Below are 21345 nucleotides of genomic sequence, written 5' to 3' on the forward strand. Positions count from 1 at the left end.
AAATTACTGCATGGTGCCTAAAAGGGCAGGCTCTGGACTCTGAACTCAGAATGTCCATATCCCCTGCTAACTGTGTGACCTAGAAAAAGTCACTTACCCTCTATCAACTTCAGAACCTAAAATAAGGCTAATGATAGCACTGGCCTCACAGGGCTATTCAAGCATCATATAAAATAGTAAACATGAAATGCTTAGCTTAGTCCCTGGCACTTAGAAAATATTCAGTAAACTCTTATTATTGACATTCTTTCCCTTATATCTCATTATTCTATTTGCCCAAGCTGAAAAGTTATCCAGTCGTTTTACTTATTTTTCTTACCATAAAACTTTTGAAGTGCCCCTTCTCCTCTTTTGGCTTTCTTTAGCAATTTTACTGGCCCAATTTATTCCAAGATTTAGCTCTTATAACTGTATTATAATGCCTTGCTGAAGTCACTAATATGTGCTCTTGGCTGTGTTTCCTTCTTTCTAAATTTGTGCCAGTCTTTAAAATATGCGCTCCTTGGAGAGCTCCCCATTCACCTCCGCAAGGCCCCCTTGGAGCTTGATTCTATTGATTTCTCTTAGGGGTTCTTGCAGTTTTGGGGTCAGAATTCCTTTTTGGAGGAGCCGAGACCTTAAAATATGTTTCTTCTTAAGGGATTTAACCTAGGACTTTTCTCCGACCATTTTGGAACTTGCATTTCTGAGCTCCGAGATGCAAGTCTAGCTCAGCCCTCTGTGTGTTTCACAAACTCTAAAGGAACTTGAAGGGAAACCTGGGAGGAGTAGGTGGTCCATCCACGGTGGTCCCCACTCTTGACTCATCTGCATCTTGGAACCAGACTCAGTCTCGGAACACAGTGTCCAAATAGAGCTCCAATGAAACAATGATTTAATGAGAAATGGGTGTTTTTCTGAAGATTTGAGGGAAGAAAAAAATGAAGAGACATACCCTACATCAAACTATTTATCTCACTAGCATTTGTCATTAGGCCACTGTTCCTCCTCAATATGATCCTCCCAATTCTTATTCTCTGATGGCCTCTTTATCCCCTTTTCTTCTTTAAAGTCATACTTTTCGTCTTTTTTTTTAAGACAAGTCAATTATTTTTGTGTTAATCATACTACGTTTAGCAAATCAAATCAAAACTTTAGGAGTTAGAAAAACAGTGTGTATATATTGCCACTAAGTAGAACTGTAGGGGACAGAATCTCAGTTAACCCCACTCAGATTGCTTTCTGCCAATGCTCTCATCGTGTCTACACTACCAAAGATAATTTCTCATCTGTCAGACTTTGTCTTGGTATAGCAGCTCCTTTCCCTACTTCCTTTACAATTTCTACTATGAATGTACTGTCAATAGAATTTTCCAGATGTTCTGCTTTTAGTTGAATGAGATTTTCATCAAGTATTTGCACAGCTGAAATTCCCATTTACCTTAACATACTTCTTTGATTTTTAATTGAGGTGTAATTTACATATAGTAAAATGTTCAGATGATAAGTATATGTTTTGATGAATGCATATCAAGACACAAGCATTTCCATTACCCCAGAAAGTTCCCTTCTGCCCCTTCCTGGTCAGTCTCATTCTATTTCCACCCCTATTCCCACTCCCACCAGAAGCAACTATTCATCTGACTTCCATAACCTTCAGTTAGTTTATATTGTTGTAGGATTTTATATAAATGGAGCCATATAGTATGTGCTTTTTTGTGTTATCTTTCACTCAGTATAATATTTCTGAATTTCATCCCTGTTATCCTTATATTGAAGAGTAAAATTCTGTTGTATGAATATGACAGTTTATTTAGCCATTCTCCTGTTGACTGACATCAGGATTGTTTTTAACTATTATTTTTAAAGCCACCAAGAACATTCTTGTACAGTTTTTTGTGAAAAAATGCTTTCATTTCTCTTGGGTAAATAGCTAGGAACAGGATTGCTGGGTAATAGAGTGAGTATAGTTTTATAAAAAAATCTCCAAGTCTTTTTTTTTTTTTTCCCCCAAATAGATTGTACGATTTTACAAACCTGCCAGCTGCGTGTAAATATGAGGTTCTGGTTGCTTTATGTCCTTACCAACATTCAGTGTTTTCAGTCTTCTTACTTTTGACTGCTTTGGTGGGTGTGTGGTGGTATCTCATTGTGGTTTTAATTTGCATTTCCCTGGTGACTAAAGATGTTGAGTGGTTTTTCATGTGCTCATTGTATATCTTCTTTTGTAAAGTTGGAATCTTTTACCCATTGGAAAGGGTTGTGATGGATTTTCAGTCTAAATTAATAATGTACTGCCCATGTCCTCCAACAGATTGGCTGGGCTTATCAGTCTCTTCAAAGGTTACTTCTCTTCCTTCACCTCTTTTTGTGCTTTCCCTGAGCTACACACCGTATGTTTAGATTCATTGGTTTCCAAGCAAGTGAGCATAGCTGTGACATTTAATGAGAAAATGTATGTGAAACCACCATATTCTGAAAGTTTTGCAGATTAGAACTATTTTCTGCTTCCTTTTTAATATCAAATTGGGTGTTTTTTTAAGAAAATTGTGTGCCATACTCTAGTTGAGTGCCCTATCCCAGCAAGTCATGGTGTTATTTACAATATCCTATTTATCTCCTTCTGTTATATTTCTAGTTCATTCTATATGGTGGGTTATTGTATTATTTTAGACTGTTCCCAAGTATTTACGCCTAGGCATTACTGAGAATGTGTTCCACTGTTGTTTTTTTCTGTTCTATCATTCAACATTCTGTCCTCCATCTATTCCGTTTTGCAGCTTTATATTGGTCTTTTTCTTTCTTTCCTTTTACTTTCGGCTTGAAGTTCACCCTGTAATTATTCATTGAGTGTTAACTGCTGTGTTAATATGCAGCCTCTACATATGGACATGTTGCTGTTGATTGAGGGTCAGGAGGGTATGTGCATAGAATTATCTTCAAGTAATGTTAACTAGATTGCACTTAGTTATCCCCATTCTCCTAGCAGGACATCTGAGAAATTCTGCTGCTAATTTTTGTCTTGAAAACACTGAGTAAGCAATGAGAGGATCTACTATTCTAGAGCTAAAGGAACACATTTGTGAGGCAATTTGGGTGTAGTGTAGAGCCAGTGTGATACAAATGCAAATCCACTCACTGCAATGGGTTAGCCAGGAGGAGGCCCAGTCAAGGTAGGAACCTGTTATTCAGAAGATTAAGCAGCAGGAAAAGGAGGAGGATTTTCTCTCTATCACTTAGTAGTCATTTGAATTCCAGTTATGGAATCCTGATCATCCCACACCAAACCCTTGAGTAGTTTGCCAGCCAATGGGCCATGATATTGAGTGGTGAGTAAAAGGAGAGTTAGAGATTCCTCCAAACTGCCCTTTGATTGATACAAGTATTGCATTTGCCTTCATGATTTATTTTGAGATGCTCTAGGAAGCCTTCCATAGTAGAAATAGTTTTGCTGAAATTCTCCCACTACCAATCTATTCCTTTGGCTTAAGAACTGTTTAAATAAAAGTATTCTCAGTGAAAAGATAAGACATTATCCTAAAGACCTTATGACATTGTATGTTAAGGATACTTTAATCTGAACTGGTTTAATGAGACTACATTCCATTTAATTTTTGCTTTTTCTAATCATTTTTTATTTATAAAAGAAATGTATTATAAAAATTTATATAGAGAATATATACCGTAGAAAGTTAAAAAAATTTCCCTCAAGGCTGCCTCAATAATCTCAGGGATAGTTATTATAAATGAATTGGCATAAATACTTCCTTGTCTAATTTTGTGTACAACACACAACACACACACATATCTAAATGTGCATTCAGATATATATTTTTTTTCCTTATTACAAAAAATAAACCTTACCTGGCATCATTTTTTGCAACTTGCCTTTTGTCACTTGATTTTTCCATGATGAGTCATATATATAGATCCCTCATTATAACAATTGCATAATGTCTATAGTAGGGGTGATCTTACTTAGTTTAATCATTTCCTATTAGAAGGGCATTTAGGGCTTTTATTTCTTATAACAAATAGCATTGAGGAGAACATCAAGCTATACATCTAGCTTTGTTTAAATGTCAAATGTCAGTATTTTAATATGATTCCTAGAAGTGGGATTTTTGGATTTGTGCATTTCAGGTTTTGATAGATATAGCCAAAATTTCTTCCAAAATCGCTGTACCATTTTACATTTTGTTAAGTGTCCAAGCATGCCAGTTTCTTCATGTTTTTGCCAGTAATAAATATTTTAATTTGTTTTTAATTTTTACCAACTGGATAAGACAGAATTGTACTCTTGCTGCTTGAAGTTTATTTCCATGATCACTAGTGAGAATTTATTTATCCAACAAATATTTGTTGAGCACCCGCTATATGCTGGGAACTGTTTTAGACACTTGGAATATAGCTATAAACAAACTAGAAATACAGCTGTAAACAAAGCAAAGTCCTTCTTGTGGTATTTACATTCTTATGGGAAGATAAAGATAATGGATAATTTGAGGAAAAAATAACATATTGGAAGGTGATAATTGCTATGAAGAAAAATAATGTAGGCTAAGAAAAGAGATAATAGTGAAGAGATGGGTGAGACTATGCATTGCTTTAATTAGGGAAGTCAGAAAAATTCTTTCTTGAGAAATGATATTTGAGCAGAGACTTAAGTAAAGAAAGGGAATGAGACTGCAGCTCTTTGGGAAGAGTGTTCCAGGTGGAGGAGAAAAGTGCAAAGTCCTAGGGTAGCTATGTGCTTGGAATGTTGTCTGATGCAGCCAAGAGGTTCTCACTTGGAGGAGGTTGAGGCAGGGGAGACAGGCAGGAGGTGAGTCCTAGGGTTGGCGCTGGACCGGGACCGGGTGATGCAGAGACTGCTAGCCAAGGCAAGCGTTTGAGATTTAGTCTAGTGAGATGAAATGCCCAGTTTCTCTGAGCATTCTTGCAGCCCAGTGGTGAACCAAGGGCAGGGCAATGCGAGTGGTAAGCCTGCAGCAGGCAATAAGGCTGCATTGTTTGGAGAGCATTTGTAAGCGATAATTAGACCAATCAGAAAAAAATAGAGAACAGATTAGTAATTGCCAGGTTAATTAGTGATGAGAGGGGGTAGGTGTGGCTATAAAGGGATAGCACAAGAGAGCCTTGTGGTGGTGGAACCATTTTGCATCTTGATTGAATTACTCGTTACACAAATCTACACAGGTGAAGAAATTTCGTAGAACTACTCACACATACACACACAAATGCATGTAAAACTGGTGAAATCTGATTAAGCTCTGTAGATTATACCAATGTCCATTTTCTGGTTTTGATATTGTTCTCTGGTTATGCAAAAAGTTACCGTGGGGGAAACTTGGTGAAAAGTACACAGAACTTCCATGCCCATTTTTTTTTTTGTAACTTCCTGTGACTCTATATTTACTTCAGAATCAAAAGTAACAAAATGTTATCACCAAGACCTGCAATTCTTAACAATATCAGTGATAAAAATCCTCCTCCCCTGGGGTTGGCTACTCCCACTGCCCCCCGTTGACCCTTGGTACCCACTGTTATAGCCTCCAATTTATGCTGAACGTTCTTTATTATCACTCTTGTCTGCTAAGCACTTGGGTAGTGAATACAGTGAATTTAGGTTTTAATATAGATCAAGACATAGATATAGCTAGAGGTTTGTTTAAACTATTGCCCCAAACTTTCTACATACAGTTTTTTTTAACATATGATACTCCATACTTAGATAAACAATATGCCAATAATATTTTTAACCAAAGAAAGACTTGTTACAAAATCTAGTAGGTAACTTTATAAAATAAATGTAAGGGAAGATTGAGAAATGAAAGAAAATAACTAAAATTTTGTCTATTATGCTATTTTTTTTTTTTGGTGAGGGAGGTTGGCCATGAGCTAACATCCACTGCCAATCCTCCTCTTTCTGCTGAGGAAGATTGGCCCTGAGCTAACATCCATGCCCATTTTCCTCTATCCTACATATGGGACGCTGCCACAGCATGGCCTGATGAGCGGTGCACTTAACCACTATACCACTGGGCTGGCCCCTTTAATGCTATCTTATAAATTACTACACTTTTTATTTGATGTTCTTAAATTCTCTAGGCAATAATCACAAATAAATAGTAATGTTTATCTTTTCTCATTTAATATTTATAACTTTTATGTCTTTTTAAATTTTACTGCACTAGCTAGGAAATCTAGTACAAGGGTAGATCATAACATGTTAGCTGATATCTCTGCCTTTTTTCTGACTTAAATATTTAGTTTTTCACCCCTAAATATGATTTGATTGTGATTGATGTTAGATAGCATTTATTAAGTAAGGGAGTTTGTTTCTCTATTTGTGTACATAGATTTATATGTACTCTATTTATATATATATATAAATAAATAGTACATATATATCATATCACATATATCATACCATATTGTATCATATATCATTATACACACACACACACACACATATATATATATACAGACATACTTACTGAGATGAGTTTTTGAGTTTCCTTCCTCAATCTCATCATGCGGTAAGTTATGTTAACAGATATCCCAATGTTGAACCACCCTTGCATTTTAAGGGGAAAAAATCTTTTTCTTTTAATTTTTTAATTCTTTTAATGTGCTGCTGGATTAAATTTGCGTATTCTTTCAATGTTTTAGTGTGTTGGCAGATTAAACTTGTAGTACCATAGACATAGTAGAAAAAGGAATATTTTTGAGTGATTATCTTTTGGATTTTTGTATATTTATTTATATGTGCAATTTTATTTTATAAGAATTATTTTTCCCTCTGATGTCCTCTAGTATCAGGTTACAAAATACAAAATGGGATTAGTTATATTGTGCGAGTGGAAATGTAATAAGGAGTAGAGAGAATAGTAACTTCAGAGTGTTGAGAAGCCCAAGCATGCTTCCCACCAACGTGTATATCATTGGCCAAAAGGCAGCAAGAGGGTCCTGCATACCTGGGATCTTAAAAAATGAGACACCAGAAAAAAAAAGAGAGGGCCCTACAGACCATCTTCACAATTATGCCCACGTTATTCCAGGCTTTTTCAGAATTTCTTACCCTGTCCTTGATCTTTTTTCTTCTGTGAATTCCTGTCTCATGTATAACTGGTACTAGGCACGTGGATGCCTAAGCAATACCTGATTTGTAACAGTCCCTAGTTTTAATGTGCAAATCTAATTCATCTGATCAAATTATAAAGTCACCAAGATATGGGATTATGTGCTCTCTTCTCTGGGACTTTGTAGTAGTGCCTAGAAAAAGGGCTGGGTGTTAATAACTGCTTTGCCTCGAGGAAGCAGGGAATGGGGTGGGAAGGGGACTTTAGTAATTCACCATTTTATTGCAATTTCAGCTCAGTTAGCGTGTCTTATTTGGCAGTGATCTGTGTTAAGTAGGTACTTTGTGCTTCCAAAATATTTCCTTTTGTGAAGAATGTAGTCTTTCCTTTTAAAATTACACTGCTCATTGCTAAGAGGTTACAAAGGTAAATGGCCTAATGTGGACACTTCCACACTGCTTCTATTTGAATTTTTGGACTTTGGAATCATTAACAAATAAATTTAACATTCTAACCTCCAATGCTAGCGTCTGTTAGCCTTGCTCTTAGTTCCACTAGCCATTTTTCCTTTGTGGTGTGTTGGTATCTTATTTTTAAATACATTGGCTAATCTCAGACTGTTTAATCTGTTACTGATTAGTTCTTCCCTCTATTGTGTTTTCATTGATATGGGATCATATTTCTTTTCTCGATTAGTCACCTGGATTTTTTTTTTTTTTACTTTTTAAAATATGTATCTCTTAGTTGTTTTTTTTTTTCTCTAAACACATCTCTGATGCATTTTCTATTTTTTTCCCGAAGTTTTCAATTATAAAAAAACTCACTGTGGTTTATGACTGCAAGTATGCCTTCTAATTTCCAGGAGGAACTTTTAAACCAACTTGACTCTACAGGTACTTCTTATTCTTTAAGATCATACATGAGCAGGGCCATAGGCAGCACAAACCGTGTCATTGTGTGAATTAGAAAAAGCTTCCCTCTCTGGGTGGAAGTATTAGAAAGAGATACCCTTCTGAACATAAACCAGAGGGTGTAGCTTGGCTAGAGGAGCATGGCTGGATTTCAGTCGCTACTTGCCCCTTTGGCAGGGTGACCTTTTGCAGGCTCAGCTTATGCAACCTTATGTAGAACCCTGTATATTAGGATTCTGTGGGTATCTCCACATTCTTTCAAATGTTCACCAAATTTTTGCTACCAAACTCTTTCCTTTTTAATATCGGGATTAGAATTGAGCTCATCTAGCCATATTAATACATTTGTGTATTTATTCAATATTTGTTGAATACCAACTCTCTGCTCGTCAGTATTGGAGGAGCTGGAGCTACAATGGTGAGCAGGACAGACAGAATGGCTGTTCTGTGGAATCCGTTTTGCAGTGGGGATTTAACTCAATTTATGTGTTATTATTTAATTATCTACACAGCCTTTCATCATAGGTGGAACGTTTATTTCAAACTGCTTCTTGAAAAAAGAGTTCTGTATTTTTTTGTCTTGGTGTTAAGCGCTTGACTAGTTGAAAACATACTAATAATGACTCTTACGTAGAAATAAATGGTCCAGTCCTAACAACAGGGTTGTTGCAACCTAATTGAGAAGGAGAAGAAATACCCATTTCCTGAAGAAGGACATAGTCATCTGTAGAATAAAATAGGCCCTGAATGAATGTGAAGTACAGGCGTGAGTAGGGTGTGATAGGATTAATCAAGGATATTTTTTTTTTAAGTAGAGGTAGCGTAAATGAGTGAACCAAGTACAGGACAGGGAATTCCAGGATGATACTTACACTAACTGTATGTTGATCTTGGGCAAGTCATATAACCTCTTTAGGCCTTGATTTTTCTCATTTGTAGAAACAAGCTATTGTATAAGATATCATTAAGATTGCGTCTGTTCCAAGATTCCATGAGAGAGCGTTATGTCTGAAGGGAAAGGATATTCCAAGTTGACTGCCATTTTTCTTAGGATCTGGCTGGATACTCTTTGAGACATAAAGCTTCCTCAGACCACACAAGTGTCAACTCAGAAAAGGATTGAGAAGTTTCTTTTCCCTAAAAATGTAGCAGTATATATCTGTTTTTGATTATTAAAAATATAAAATAAGAAAATAATTCTAGATGAAAAATGTCTCATATCATTAGTTGGCAGTCAATGTTAAGTAGAGAGGACAAAGTTGGTTATTGCCTGGTGGCCTGCAACATGTGGGCCTGTCTTTGTTCTCTTCATAAGAAATATGTCAGAAAGCAGGAACGGTGGTATTAGGAGTCTGTGTCGTGTTTGGATTCTGTTGAGCCAGATTGGAAGCAAGATGGTTCTGACTAGGTAACACTGGTGGTCCTCAGATGAGATGCTTCATTATTACCTTTGATCTCCCATAGGGAGCCTCTGAAGGCTCCCTGACTTTTGTGCCAACTGAGTTGTCTACTTTAAAGATCTTGACCTGCCAAAAGTCTGAAAATTATCTGAACAACTTTACTCATTCAGGATTTTTTCTCCCCAAATAATGGTCCTGATGAACATATCTTATGTTTGAGCTTCATTGGGTTGAACAAAACAGTGTTTGTTAGAGCACCTCAATTAAGAACGTATAAATGTTAAAAAAAAAAGATTGTTGCAACTGTATCTCTTTTTATATTATAAAAAAATCTATATTACTTTGAAAAATTCAATTCGCCTGCCCTTTAAAAAATAGGTACTAACATTTTCAGAATGAATGCTTATTTGCATTTAATAACCTATAAATATATCCATACAGCTTTTAATATATAGTCATCTAAGTGCATTTTTAAATTAAATGATTGTTGTCTCATTTTTTGATGCATTCTTTCTGAAATTAAGACTTTATAGAAGACAATTATAATATTTTAAAATATGTCATCGTCCTCTTTATCTTATATCTATTTTGCTTTGATGATGTATGTAAACGTAAAAAATTAGAGTATGCAACTTCTCAAGACAGCTTTTTAATAGCGTGATTACTATTTAGGCAAAAGAAGAAATTCATAAAATTCTACAGCATATGAACTGTTTTAAATTGTCTCTATTCTCTACACGCATCAGAATTCAACCAGGAAATAGCATATCTTATTGGTGAATGTATTGTCTCCTGCTTATTGCAATGAAAATATTATGTAGATTCCAACTTCAAGCAAAATGCAGGTATTGAGAAGCACTATAATCAAATTAAAAAGATAGTTTCCAGCCTACAGCCATGGAAATGTGCAATGAATCCAAGAATTTGGGAGCCTTGAACTGAAAGAGTCTAACATGATGATGAATAACACGGGAAACCAGGATCACGCTGGCTGGATTCAAGTCCTCCTGCCTCTGCCATTTTATAATTAGAGAATCTTGGGCATATTTTTAAAACTTCGGTAGTCTCATTGGAAACTGGAGATACTAGTAGTACTTACCTCATAGAATTGTTTTGCTAATTAAGTCAAAATATACTTGTAAATTGCTTAGCAACACAATTTAAGTTCAATATGTGTTCTAGTCCATTCATTCTCAATGGGGATGGTGTTGCTCCCCAAGGGGACTGATTCTTGAAGTGAAAAAATCTTATGCTTTATATATATAAAGCGCGCACACACACACACACACACATCTGTGGTGTAAAAATATCATGGAAGAGGGAGGGATGATTAGGGAAAAAGTGTTTACAAAGGCTCTTAGGGAAGAGGTAATGTAACAAAAGTGAGAAACACGTGATAGTCTCATTTATTTTACAGAAGCTAAATTGCTAAGAGATTTGCCCTATCAACACAGGTAGTAGTAGGCTCTCAATGTAATGTGTTTTTTTGGTGAGAAAGATTGGCCCTGAGGTAACATCTGTTGCCACTACTCCTCTTTTTGTTTGAGGAAGTTGGCCCCTGAGCTTACATCTGTGCCAAACCTCCTCTACTGTGTATCTGGGTTGCCACTGCAGCGTGGCTTGATGGGCAGTGTGCAGGTCTGCGCTTAGGATCTGAACCTGTGAACCCCAGGCCGCCAAAGTGGGGAATGAACTTAACTCCTATGCCACTAGGCTGACCCCATGATGTTGTTGTTGTTGTTTTTTTTTTTTTGTCAGGAAGATTAGCCCTGAGCTAACATCTGTTGCCAATTCTCCTCTTTTTGCTGAGGAAGATTGGCCATGGGCTAACATCTGTGCCCATCTTCCTCTACTTTATATGTGGGACACCTGCCACAGCATGGCTTGATAAGCAGTGCGTAGGTCTGTGCCCTGGATCTGAACCTGCGAACCCCAGGCCACTGAAATGGAGCATGCGAACTTAACCACTATGCCACCAGGCCAGCCCCCATAGTGGTTTAATGATAATATTTTGCCTGTTTGCTTTTTAAAAATAATACTCCATAAATGTTCAGAAGATTGACTCCCCAACCTATTAATCATAAAGTTTTTTGAAGATATAAATCCTTACTGTACTCTCTGCTACCCCTGTCTCAATTCTGACCCAAGACTTCTGAGTTGGGTTTAGCCAGGTTGGAAGCTACTAATTTATAATATTGGCCTTGACATAGTGAAGAGCTATACAATGTAGGACTTGTAATATAGGAATAGATCTGGGAGGAAGGAGCTTTCCTCCAGTTTTGCAATGCAAAGGTTTTGGTTAGTAAATTTTGTTTTACTTCTAAAAATTTATAATGCAGTTCCTCATACAAAAGAATGAACTATTCTGCATTTCAAAAATTATTATCCAGTGTCTTGTTCCTATCACTACTTAGGGACCTGGTGAATCCCAGGAGCCTTCCTTTGAAGTTGAATAAACTTGTTCAGTCTAAAACGATTTGCAAATTTCAAGTGGCATATGCTAACAAGGATATCAGGTACAGTGAGGCCTTCATTTTCCCTTCCTTTAAAAACAGAATGATGTGCATATTTTAGAGACAGATGGTTCTTTCTTGGCGCTCTAAAATAATCAGCACATATTTTCCCATTTGTTTTTTGGTTCCTTAGAAAGAGCTATAAGCTTTGGGGTTAACAATGTTGTTCCTAGAGGATCATGTCACTGTAGAAATGATGGATTTTCCCTTCTTGTTACCATTATTACAAATTTCCATTCAGTTATTCCCAGATTGAGATATCCAACTTCTAAATCAACAGAGAGAAATGTCTGACTTGCTTGGTTCTGATGGACTAACAGGGCATCCTGTGACCAGTACTGAAGTCTGGGAGACCCAGCTCTGCTTTCTGTCACCTCCTTCTTATTAGAACTTCCTGTTCCCTTTCCCTCCTCTGAGACATCCTCATCTCAACCATGTTTTTTATATTTTTAAAAACATCCTTCTTCTTTCCAATTCTTGCCCAATGGACTTAGGAACATTTTCCTGTCACCTCTGTCCTTTCTCAGTTGATGAATTGGATATGGTTAATGAGGAGCAAGAATATGCTAATGATACTCTGTGTACTCAGTGGACAGTGAACTTTGCATCCACTTGTCTCCGTTCCCCAGTTTCAAAGCTGCCTTAATGGTTTCTTTGGTCATCCTTTGCTCTTTGAAAAAATCTTAAGGGTGTGTGTGTGTGTGTGTGTGAGTGCTTATTGTGAACTCATTCTAATGGCCCTAAACCTAAATTTTAAGATGAACATAATCATTATAATCTAATTTCATCCACTCCTTCAAACGTTTAATAATAATCATAAGTACCTTTCAGAATCACATAAAAATACCCACCTAGAGTCAGCTCTGATGGCCTACTGGTTAAAGTTCGGCGCTCTCACCGCTTCGGTGGCCCAGGTTTGTTTCCTGGTTGTGGAACCACACCGCCTGTCTGTCAGTTGCCATGCTGTGGTGGCGGCTCACATAGAAGAAGCAGAAGGAGTTATAACTAGGATATACAACTGTACACTGGGGCTTTGGGGAGGAAAAAAGTAAGAGGAAGATTGGCGACAGATGTTAGCTCAGAGCAAATCTTTCCCTGTAAAATAAAGAAATCCTTCCCTATATTGGGTTCATAATTTCTTAAAATAAAAAAGAAATACCCACTTAGCTCCTCATCTTCCTTTAACAACTTACCTTCCCTATGTTTTGGCCTTTCCTGTTGATATTTTTAAACCAATTTTTTTCTATTTTGTCTTGCTTCAAAATGTTTTAGAAATGGACATTATGTTCATTTATCTATTTTCCTGATTAATTATTACTATTATAGTAGAGTTTTTTCCTATCATAATTTTATTACAAATAGTGTCGTGTTAAAGGATGTGGGCTTTTAAGAACCCTGGATCTTCATTTGTCATTTATTAGCCTGGTCATTTTAGGCAAATAATTTATCCTCAGTAATTTCATCTATAAAATGAGAATGATAATTGTATTTACGGTGGAGTGATTGTGGTGAATAAATGATAAATTGCATTAAAGTGCTTATTAGCACAGTGCCTGGAACCAAGTAGGTTGTTAATACATATCAGCTATTATTGCTAACATTAATCATTAAACTAACATTAAATAGGCATTTGGTGTCATTCTTGGGAAAACTTGCCCTCATTTAGCTCTTGCTGTTGTTTCTATGGGAAAATGAATTCCAGGTCACAAAGTGCTGAGTATGAAGAGGACCCTTGCACTCAAACCATTTCAAAAGCTGCACTTGCCTGACTTTGCCTATTTCTGCTGCCGTTGTCTCTGGAGATAACTCTTTCTCTTACCTGCCTCTCTGCCGTTTCACTTTTTCTCTTTACCTGACCACTTCCTCATCTTTCACTTATCTCCTTTCCATTCTCTCTCATCAATAATGGTATTTTTAACTCACTAAAGTGTAAAAGTGACCTAAAAGCCTTTTAGGTCAGCCCTGGTTCTTTCCATCCTGTCCATATTCCTCTTTCAGTTCTTAGCTACAAGTCTGAGAAACAATCAGAAAGAAATTCTCAAAACAGAAGAGAGAGTATATGATGACAGAAATATTTGAATATAGGTCTTAAAGCCACTATATTTCTCCCCTAATTATGTAATTGTTGTCTACTGATTCTGATTACTTTCTAAAATTGTGTACATATTTCATTTATTTTGTCTTCATTTTTATTCTGAATATTGTTTTCCACTTTTGCCTATAGTGTTGTTACCCTGTAGCATTAAGAAATTCACTAGTCAGTAGGCATTTTCTAATTGCTATATGAAATGAATGAAATTTGGAAAACTTTTTGACATGTGGCCAAATTTTCATAATTATTTCTAATTGCAGGAATTATTTTTAGATATTAAATTCACTGTACTCACATGCATCCTCCTGCCAAGTTGTATTGCACAGTACTTTGCTAAGAGAGTCGCAATATGGCAAAAATTAAGCTTTATTAGGTATAATAGGATGAGATGTGATTTAATTCTTTAAGCTGCCTATAAGTGCTAAAAGACAGATTTGCTTTTATTCTATCCACTAAGTTAAAAGAATGATACATTATTTTGCAAATCCCAGTGCAAAAGGCAATTGAAATAATACATGAAGCTTCTTGAAGGAAAATAGCTTTCTGGTTAAAATTGTAATATTATTTATCTTTCCCCTTCAACCATTTGAGTCCTTCAGTCTGTAGAAGCAGCCTATTTATTTTAGCAGTAAGGTGGATTGAATTTCTGCCAAGTCAGTATACTCCCTAAATGAATATGTCAGAGGCAATATTGTTTCTCAAAAATCATTCAGAAAGCAACATTTTTACATAAGTAGGCTCTTTCATTAGTTTTGAATTAAATCTTAGCAATTGCTGTTTCTATTATAGTCATTTCTTGGAAAGCTCCTGGAATGAGGGGATCCTGAGTTTTGAGTGAGAATTCCCTTTGGAGTTTACAGTGCCTGCATTTGATTTGGAAAATTGAAATGAAATAACTTCTTTGTCTAACTTTGTGAAGGTTGATGTCCTTCTAGAAGTCAAATATCTTACGTAACATCAACTGAAGATGGAATGTGTTGTTTGCAGGAGTCCTTAGGTATCTCTAAGATAGAAAGTGGGCAAAATAATCCAGGTTTTAAGAGTTCCCAGGAAGAAGCATCATCTTTACTTTCTTTTTATCTCGACCTCCTTGAAAATATTAGAAAAAAATCAATATCTTGTGACTAATTCCATGACCATCTTCAAAATACTTCTTTCTGTCCAGAGGGAAAGGTGAGCTCAATTATGCCATGGCAGAATTACCTCAAACCCTTTCTGAAGTTTGAAAAACTGACTTGATTTTTCATCCAATAACAGATATATTAAAAAATAAGAAAATTCCATTGACTCCTGTGATAACTCTTTTTACTTTAAGCAAATATAACTCATTTTTTAACAAAACTAGAGAAGAATGCCTGGTTATTAATTATAATTGATTGAACATTATTATTATGCAATTTCAGTTCATTTCTTTTCGAGACCTTAAAAGGAATTGAAATTTAGGTCTTACAAAATGGCCATCAGTAGAGGTGGGGGGAGAATATAATTTTATTGGATCTTTGCCAACTTATTTCTGTGTTAATTCAAATTAGTTTGGATTAGAGCTTGATTTAGTTTCAAAGAATAAAATGTGAAGGTACTCATTTTTTTTTACAATGGTAGTCACATGCTAATGATCACAACAGGCATTTTTCTTCTTAATTACAATTCATTTTGATTGAATTTGTATGCTCATCTGAAATCACCTTGTCATTAAGGGAAATCGTGAACACTGTACATTTCTAAAATTAAGAACAGTTTTTTTTGACATTAAACATATTACCTACCCAGCATATTTTTCCCCTTGTTAATTAACATTCTGTTCATGGAGTAGTTCATTATTTAAGGCAACTTTGCAATCATTAGTAGCAGACTTCCACATTTCTTGTAAAGCAGGTCAATTTAATAATTTCTTATTGCAAATGAAAAATTCCAGGTTAGGCACCAAAATATCCAGTGTTAATGACTATTTCATATGTACAATCATTTAGAATACTGTAATATGTTCTCTAGCATTTAGAAAGCTACTGGTATGTAGCGATCTCAATTTATCCAAGTTATAAATTATTTGGCTGTTTAACGCTTTGTGACCATGAGAAGTCTCTATAGGAACTCACATTGCTGCCTAACATTGCTGCTTACAACATTGCTGCTGAATAGCCTATAAGACCTTGGATAATTGTGTATCTATCTAGGCCAGGGAATGAGTCAACATAGGAATGGCAGAAGACTTCAAGATGACATGGTCTAAAAGACAGCTGGAGTAAGTGGGCCAAGCACAGCCCTGCACTGCATACGTCGCTGATTACAGTGGGGATTCATTGCATAAGAGAAGTCTCAGAGTTAGGAAACAGAAATAAAGAGGTTTCAGTCCATAGATCCAGAGAAAGGAGTGCAGGTGAGAAGAAAAGCAGCAGTTCTTTCTACAAACATCACGGGTGGAGTTTGGCCAAGAAGAAATGAGGGTTCCATAAAGAGTAAACTGCACAGACCATCCAATTCCAGGCGGCCCGGGTCATGCCCCCCACCTCACCCACCTCCAAGATAGTTTTATTACAACATGAATAGCCACAAATGAAAGAAGTAAATAGCTGTTTGAAGTAGAGTAAATTTCGGTCTTACTACCTCCTACCTGGGAAGGGAGGCCTGGAAAGGGGTTTGGAGGAGTTTTGAAGTATCAATGAAAGAGGGAAGGATTTGGACTTTATTTAAAGGGTTAAATTGAGCCTACAGCCTTCATGGATACCTTGGACCTGTCATGTCACTGGCTGCCTTCGTTGTGGTCGCTATGGTTCGTAAACAAAATGTCCTTGGTAGAGACAACCTCATCTGTCCTTTCTTATGTCTTCATTCCGTGAAAGGAAAACCAAGAGGGACAGGTGGAGGGGAGTAAGCCACCTGGGACAAGTCTCAGATCTTTCTCTGCCTTAGACTTGCAGAGTGAACATGGAGAAACTACCTAAGGTCTTTGGAGCTCAGTTCTTCAGTAAAATTGATGAATTAGATTAACTTAGCTCTAAAGCCCCCTTCTAGCTCTAACAGTCAATAGGCGTAGAAATATCCTGTGTTCACTATTTTGCAGGAGATGACTATCTAAGTGGTCTGAAGCTGGTAAGTGCTTTGTGACTTACTCATGATTTATTTCTGGAGCAAATGTAGCCCAGGGGGTCTGAGATAGAGATAGGTTGACCCAAGCACATTGATTCAATGCCTAAATGAAGCATCTTAGACATGTCACCTGGGACTGGAAGAATTTATTGATATGGATTAAGATCTACTGTCTGTCAAAGCAGCAGGTGCTGAAGAGGCATGAGTGCTGTGACAAATGGCTTCACTCCCGCCCCTGGGCCTCCAGTTATGTCACTTAGTAGTCCCCAGGGAAATCCCTTCCTGTTCTCCAGCACACCACATCCCTCCCTACTTCCAGATCTTAGGAGTACCATTAGCCCTAATGTCCACCAGTCAACCAATTGACAGTTAAGTATTTGTCAACGGGGACCTAAGGGGACTTAACCTCACACCTCCCAATAATCCTCAACAGACCTCCAAAAATAAGCCAAATAAACATAATATTTGTGTAAAAACAGTGTCCTTGACAAATGCAGCTTCAGGACAAGTTCTCGCGTCTCTTTACAACCCTACCACCAACCTGGAGCCTTTCCTGCACAGCCATTCTGGAGATTCTAATGAAATTTTGTGCAGGCCTACTGTGTGCCTGGGTGCTGTCCTGATGGATTGACTAGTTTCAAGTGCAGGGCCCAGCCTGAAGTACAGAGGTTGTGGCAGCAAGTGTCTACTGGGTCTTGGAGCTGAGACGTGTGTGGCGTCTTCTCAACATGGATCATCAGACACTTAAGGTCTGTCTGGTGCTTCAGGGGAACAGTCATGACAAAGGAAAAAGAAGCAGAATTAAGGGTTTTCTAGTCTTGTTATTGGGGCTCATAGACTCATATACAATTAGTATCAACTCACACTGGAATATGGGCTCCATGAGGGCAGGGCCCTTGTCTGTTTTACCCACTCTTCTGGCTTAAGCACCTAACACAGTGTTAACACATGGTAGGTGCTTATTAATGTAGGTTGAATGACTGATGACGAGGCCACATAATGCAGTGGTTGAGAGACAGACTCTGGAGCCAGACCACCTGGATCCCAATCCCGGCTCTGCTGCTCACTAATTGGGAATGTGGGCAAGTGAGTAATCTTTTCTGTGCCTCAGTTTCCCCATTTTAAACTAAGAATAATATTAATATATATCTCAAAGTTATGCAAGTTAAATAAATTGATGTTTGTAACCAGTGCCTGGCATGAACTAGAACTGTTTATTAAATAACTAGATTAATCAGTTTATATGCCCTACTTCCTTTTACATCATTACTGAGGTTTTGTTTTTTTACCTAAAGTTTGAATTTTTGAGAACACATGGTAACAAGCATGGGCCTGGACCCAAACACATTTCTACCTTAAGATCTCTGGCTATGCAGCTTTCTACTTACACAATGCTCTGAAGCATCTCTTTCCATCAATTTTGTTAATATGCTACTTGACTTACACTTCTCAACTGAGAGCTCTTTGAAAGCAGACACCACCCCAGAGGGCCTGATTTAGAGTGGGTACTCAGTGGTTGTGGAATGAATGCATGATGTACTCAGGGAATGGCTGTGTCGTGCATTTTCTCTTGCTCACTCCTTCCCTAGGAGTTCTTCTCTACCCCCAGTTTATCAGTCTCATGGATACATCCCCAGTCCTGGTCACTCCAACTTCCCCATCCTACTGTTGTCATTGCCAGCACAATCTCTGTTTGATCACCACCTCTGCTCAGGTAACCCTTTACCTTCCCCCAATATCTGCTCTCTCTTCCTTTCCCTGTCTCCTCCACTTGGCTTGCTATCTTTGACATTTACATTGACAGTCATGCTTTGTCCCTGCCTTTTATTTTAAGTCAGGGCAAATCTTCTTGGTAAACCGTAAAATAATTAGTTGCAAAAAAAACATTTTTATTTTCTCATTCGCGCTCATAATCACCTCAAGCTGTCCCATTGGTCATTAGAAACACTTTTTCCCCCAGGGGTTACAACTTCTTCATGACAGTATTTTTTTTTGCCTATTGTTTTGATTTAGGTTCAAAGTTGTGCTGGTCAGAGCAGCGACGTATTGCCAACTTTACAGGCTTTAACTCACATCTTATGTAAAGAGTGAGGAAGCGAAGTAGATGGTGTGGTTCATCACCCAATCCTCTCACGCCAGTCTCTGCTTTTGAAGCATTTGTAATCTGCTTAACTGGATGGAAATGACATAGAGGAAATATTTAGACAATAGTATAAGCCAGTCCATAAGATAAAACTGTCTGAACTTAAGCCATTTGCTCACAAACTCTGAATTGCTCCAAAATCTTCTTAGCCTGAGGTCACCCTCTGCAAGTTATGCATTTAGCTGTTCTTTTATTGTGTCATTTTCAGTTATTGCTATCCCAGGTGCTGTTATGTTATCAACTCCATGAGGATCAGGATGTTGTCTTCTCCTTCATCTTTGTATTTTCATGGTGCTCAGAGTGGGTCTGCTTAGAGAAGGTACTTGGTGAATGTCACTGATGGACAGATGGTCTCTGCATCCTGAAGTGACCCAGTTGTGGGTGCAGGTGTACAGAAAGAGCTGGAAGGCTCCTAGTTTGGCATTCCCCGTGGCACCTCAGACACTCCTTGTGCTTTTTGGGTAGCCTTACTAATGAAACTGACTTCCATGGGATAATTCTGCAGTCACAGATCTTGATTTTTCTTCTCAGTCTAGGAACCATTATTCTTCTGCATCTTCACAAGCTCCACCCCTCAGGGGAGTAACAGCAGTAGATTGGTTGTGCTAATCACCTCACCTCAGGGGTTCGGTTTTGATTTTTCCATAGCAGCCCAGTCATTTATATAGTCAAGATAGACTCATCTTGAAACTTCACAAAGCCATTTAATTTTTTTTAAATCATAACTCTAGGTAATTTGTATCTGTATTTCCAGTCCTCTCTTGAATTCCCGGGGAATACTCTGTGAAGCAGCAAACTCAAGTGCATGCCCTTTGTCGCTGTCTTTTTTTGCCTTTCCTCACCCACAATGCTAATACTGTGGAGCTAAGCAACGGGTATTGGACAGTGTTGATGTTTTGTTTGCATATACTCTTTTGAACCATAAAGCTGAAGTGGGCAAGGGAGGCACACAAATAGACAGAGGAACAATTCTGGGGATGTCCAGAGAATGTGACGTGGGCCCTTATTTTTTTGTCCTTCAGTCTCTAGACCTGTGGAAAAGACATTATGTTTGGGACCTGCCCCTTCAGCCTCTCAGCTCTGCAATGTCCCTTGCTCTACAGACTGTATAGTGTCTTCCTGGTCAGCCTGGGGCCTGTGTGTCCATGAGAATTGCCGCGATCCTCAGGGAAGAAAAGGTGAGTGCCTTGTTTGCGTGTGCTTCATTTACTTCCAGGATACACACATTTATTCTGGTAGCTAAGTAGCCGATTAAGTCTGCTTAAGACAATATTTGTTTGTAAAATTTAGATAACCAGCTCAAGCCTGATAGCATTTAATTATTAGGGTGGCCATTGGGGACATTTCTGTGGAGCACAGAATCCGACCTTGATTGCCTTCCCATTAGTCTCATAGCTGGTGAAGTGAGTATTACTGAAAAACAGCAGAACTTAATGTTTTATATATTTAATGGTTATACTGAGGAAATTAGACATGATTTCTGTAATCACGTCAGGAAACAACTGTTTTGCATATGTCTTTATTTATTTTCAGATTTCCACCTGCTGAATTTGATGTTATATTTCAGATTTTTACAAGGGCATTTATGTATGTTGTTTACTTTTTGATATTGTCCTCAGGCTTAAAGTGAAATCTTCAAACTTTATGTGCTTGTTGAGTTTTGTGGGCCTCTGGATTCTTGTTTTCTTTAGTTGGCTGCTATAGACACATCTCCATCTTCAAAAGTTCATTTTTGGTGACATCTTAACTTCGTTTTCATTGACCCTTCAGTTCGTATTGATATTGTATTCCCTTAAATGGCAATACTGAAAAGAAATATTCTCTTGACTGAGAGAAATGAGATCTAAGGACATTCTAGAAGTTAGGTTGTGTTTCCTAAGAGTAATCCTAGTTATCACATGCAAAGAAAGAATACATGGCCCAGCGCTTGATGCTACAAAGCTGATGCTCTCAGCTTAATTTTGTATCCATTTGAAAATTCACATTTCAGAATCCCCAGAATGCATACATGCACACATGTGCATGCCCAGGTTCACATATCCACATCCCTGGGCTTTTCTCTTTATTCTCACTCTTTTGCTCTAATGCAGAAGAGGAGGATGACTGTTGAATCTAGGGCAGGAAGAAGCTAACTT

At 37.5% G+C, this 21345-nt stretch overlaps 1 protein-coding gene across 1 annotated transcript in view; it reads left to right on the forward strand.

The window, feature by feature from the left end:
• THSD7B (thrombospondin type 1 domain containing 7B) overlaps positions 1 to 21345 on the forward strand; it is an 808984-nt gene that overhangs the window by 334852 nt on the left and 452787 nt on the right. The window contains exon 6 of the mRNA XM_087435109.1: positions 20233 to 20388. Within this exon, the coding sequence (XP_087291235.1) occupies positions 20233 to 20388 (156 nt within the window). The remainder of the gene's footprint in view (positions 1 to 20232; positions 20389 to 21345) is intronic.

This window comes from Ceratotherium simum, chromosome 9 (genome assembly GCF_057802395.1).
Source record: "Ceratotherium simum simum isolate JZ-2026a chromosome 9, ASM5780239v1, whole genome shotgun sequence".
Classification (NCBI taxonomy): Eukaryota; Metazoa; Chordata; class Mammalia; order Perissodactyla; family Rhinocerotidae; genus Ceratotherium; species Ceratotherium simum.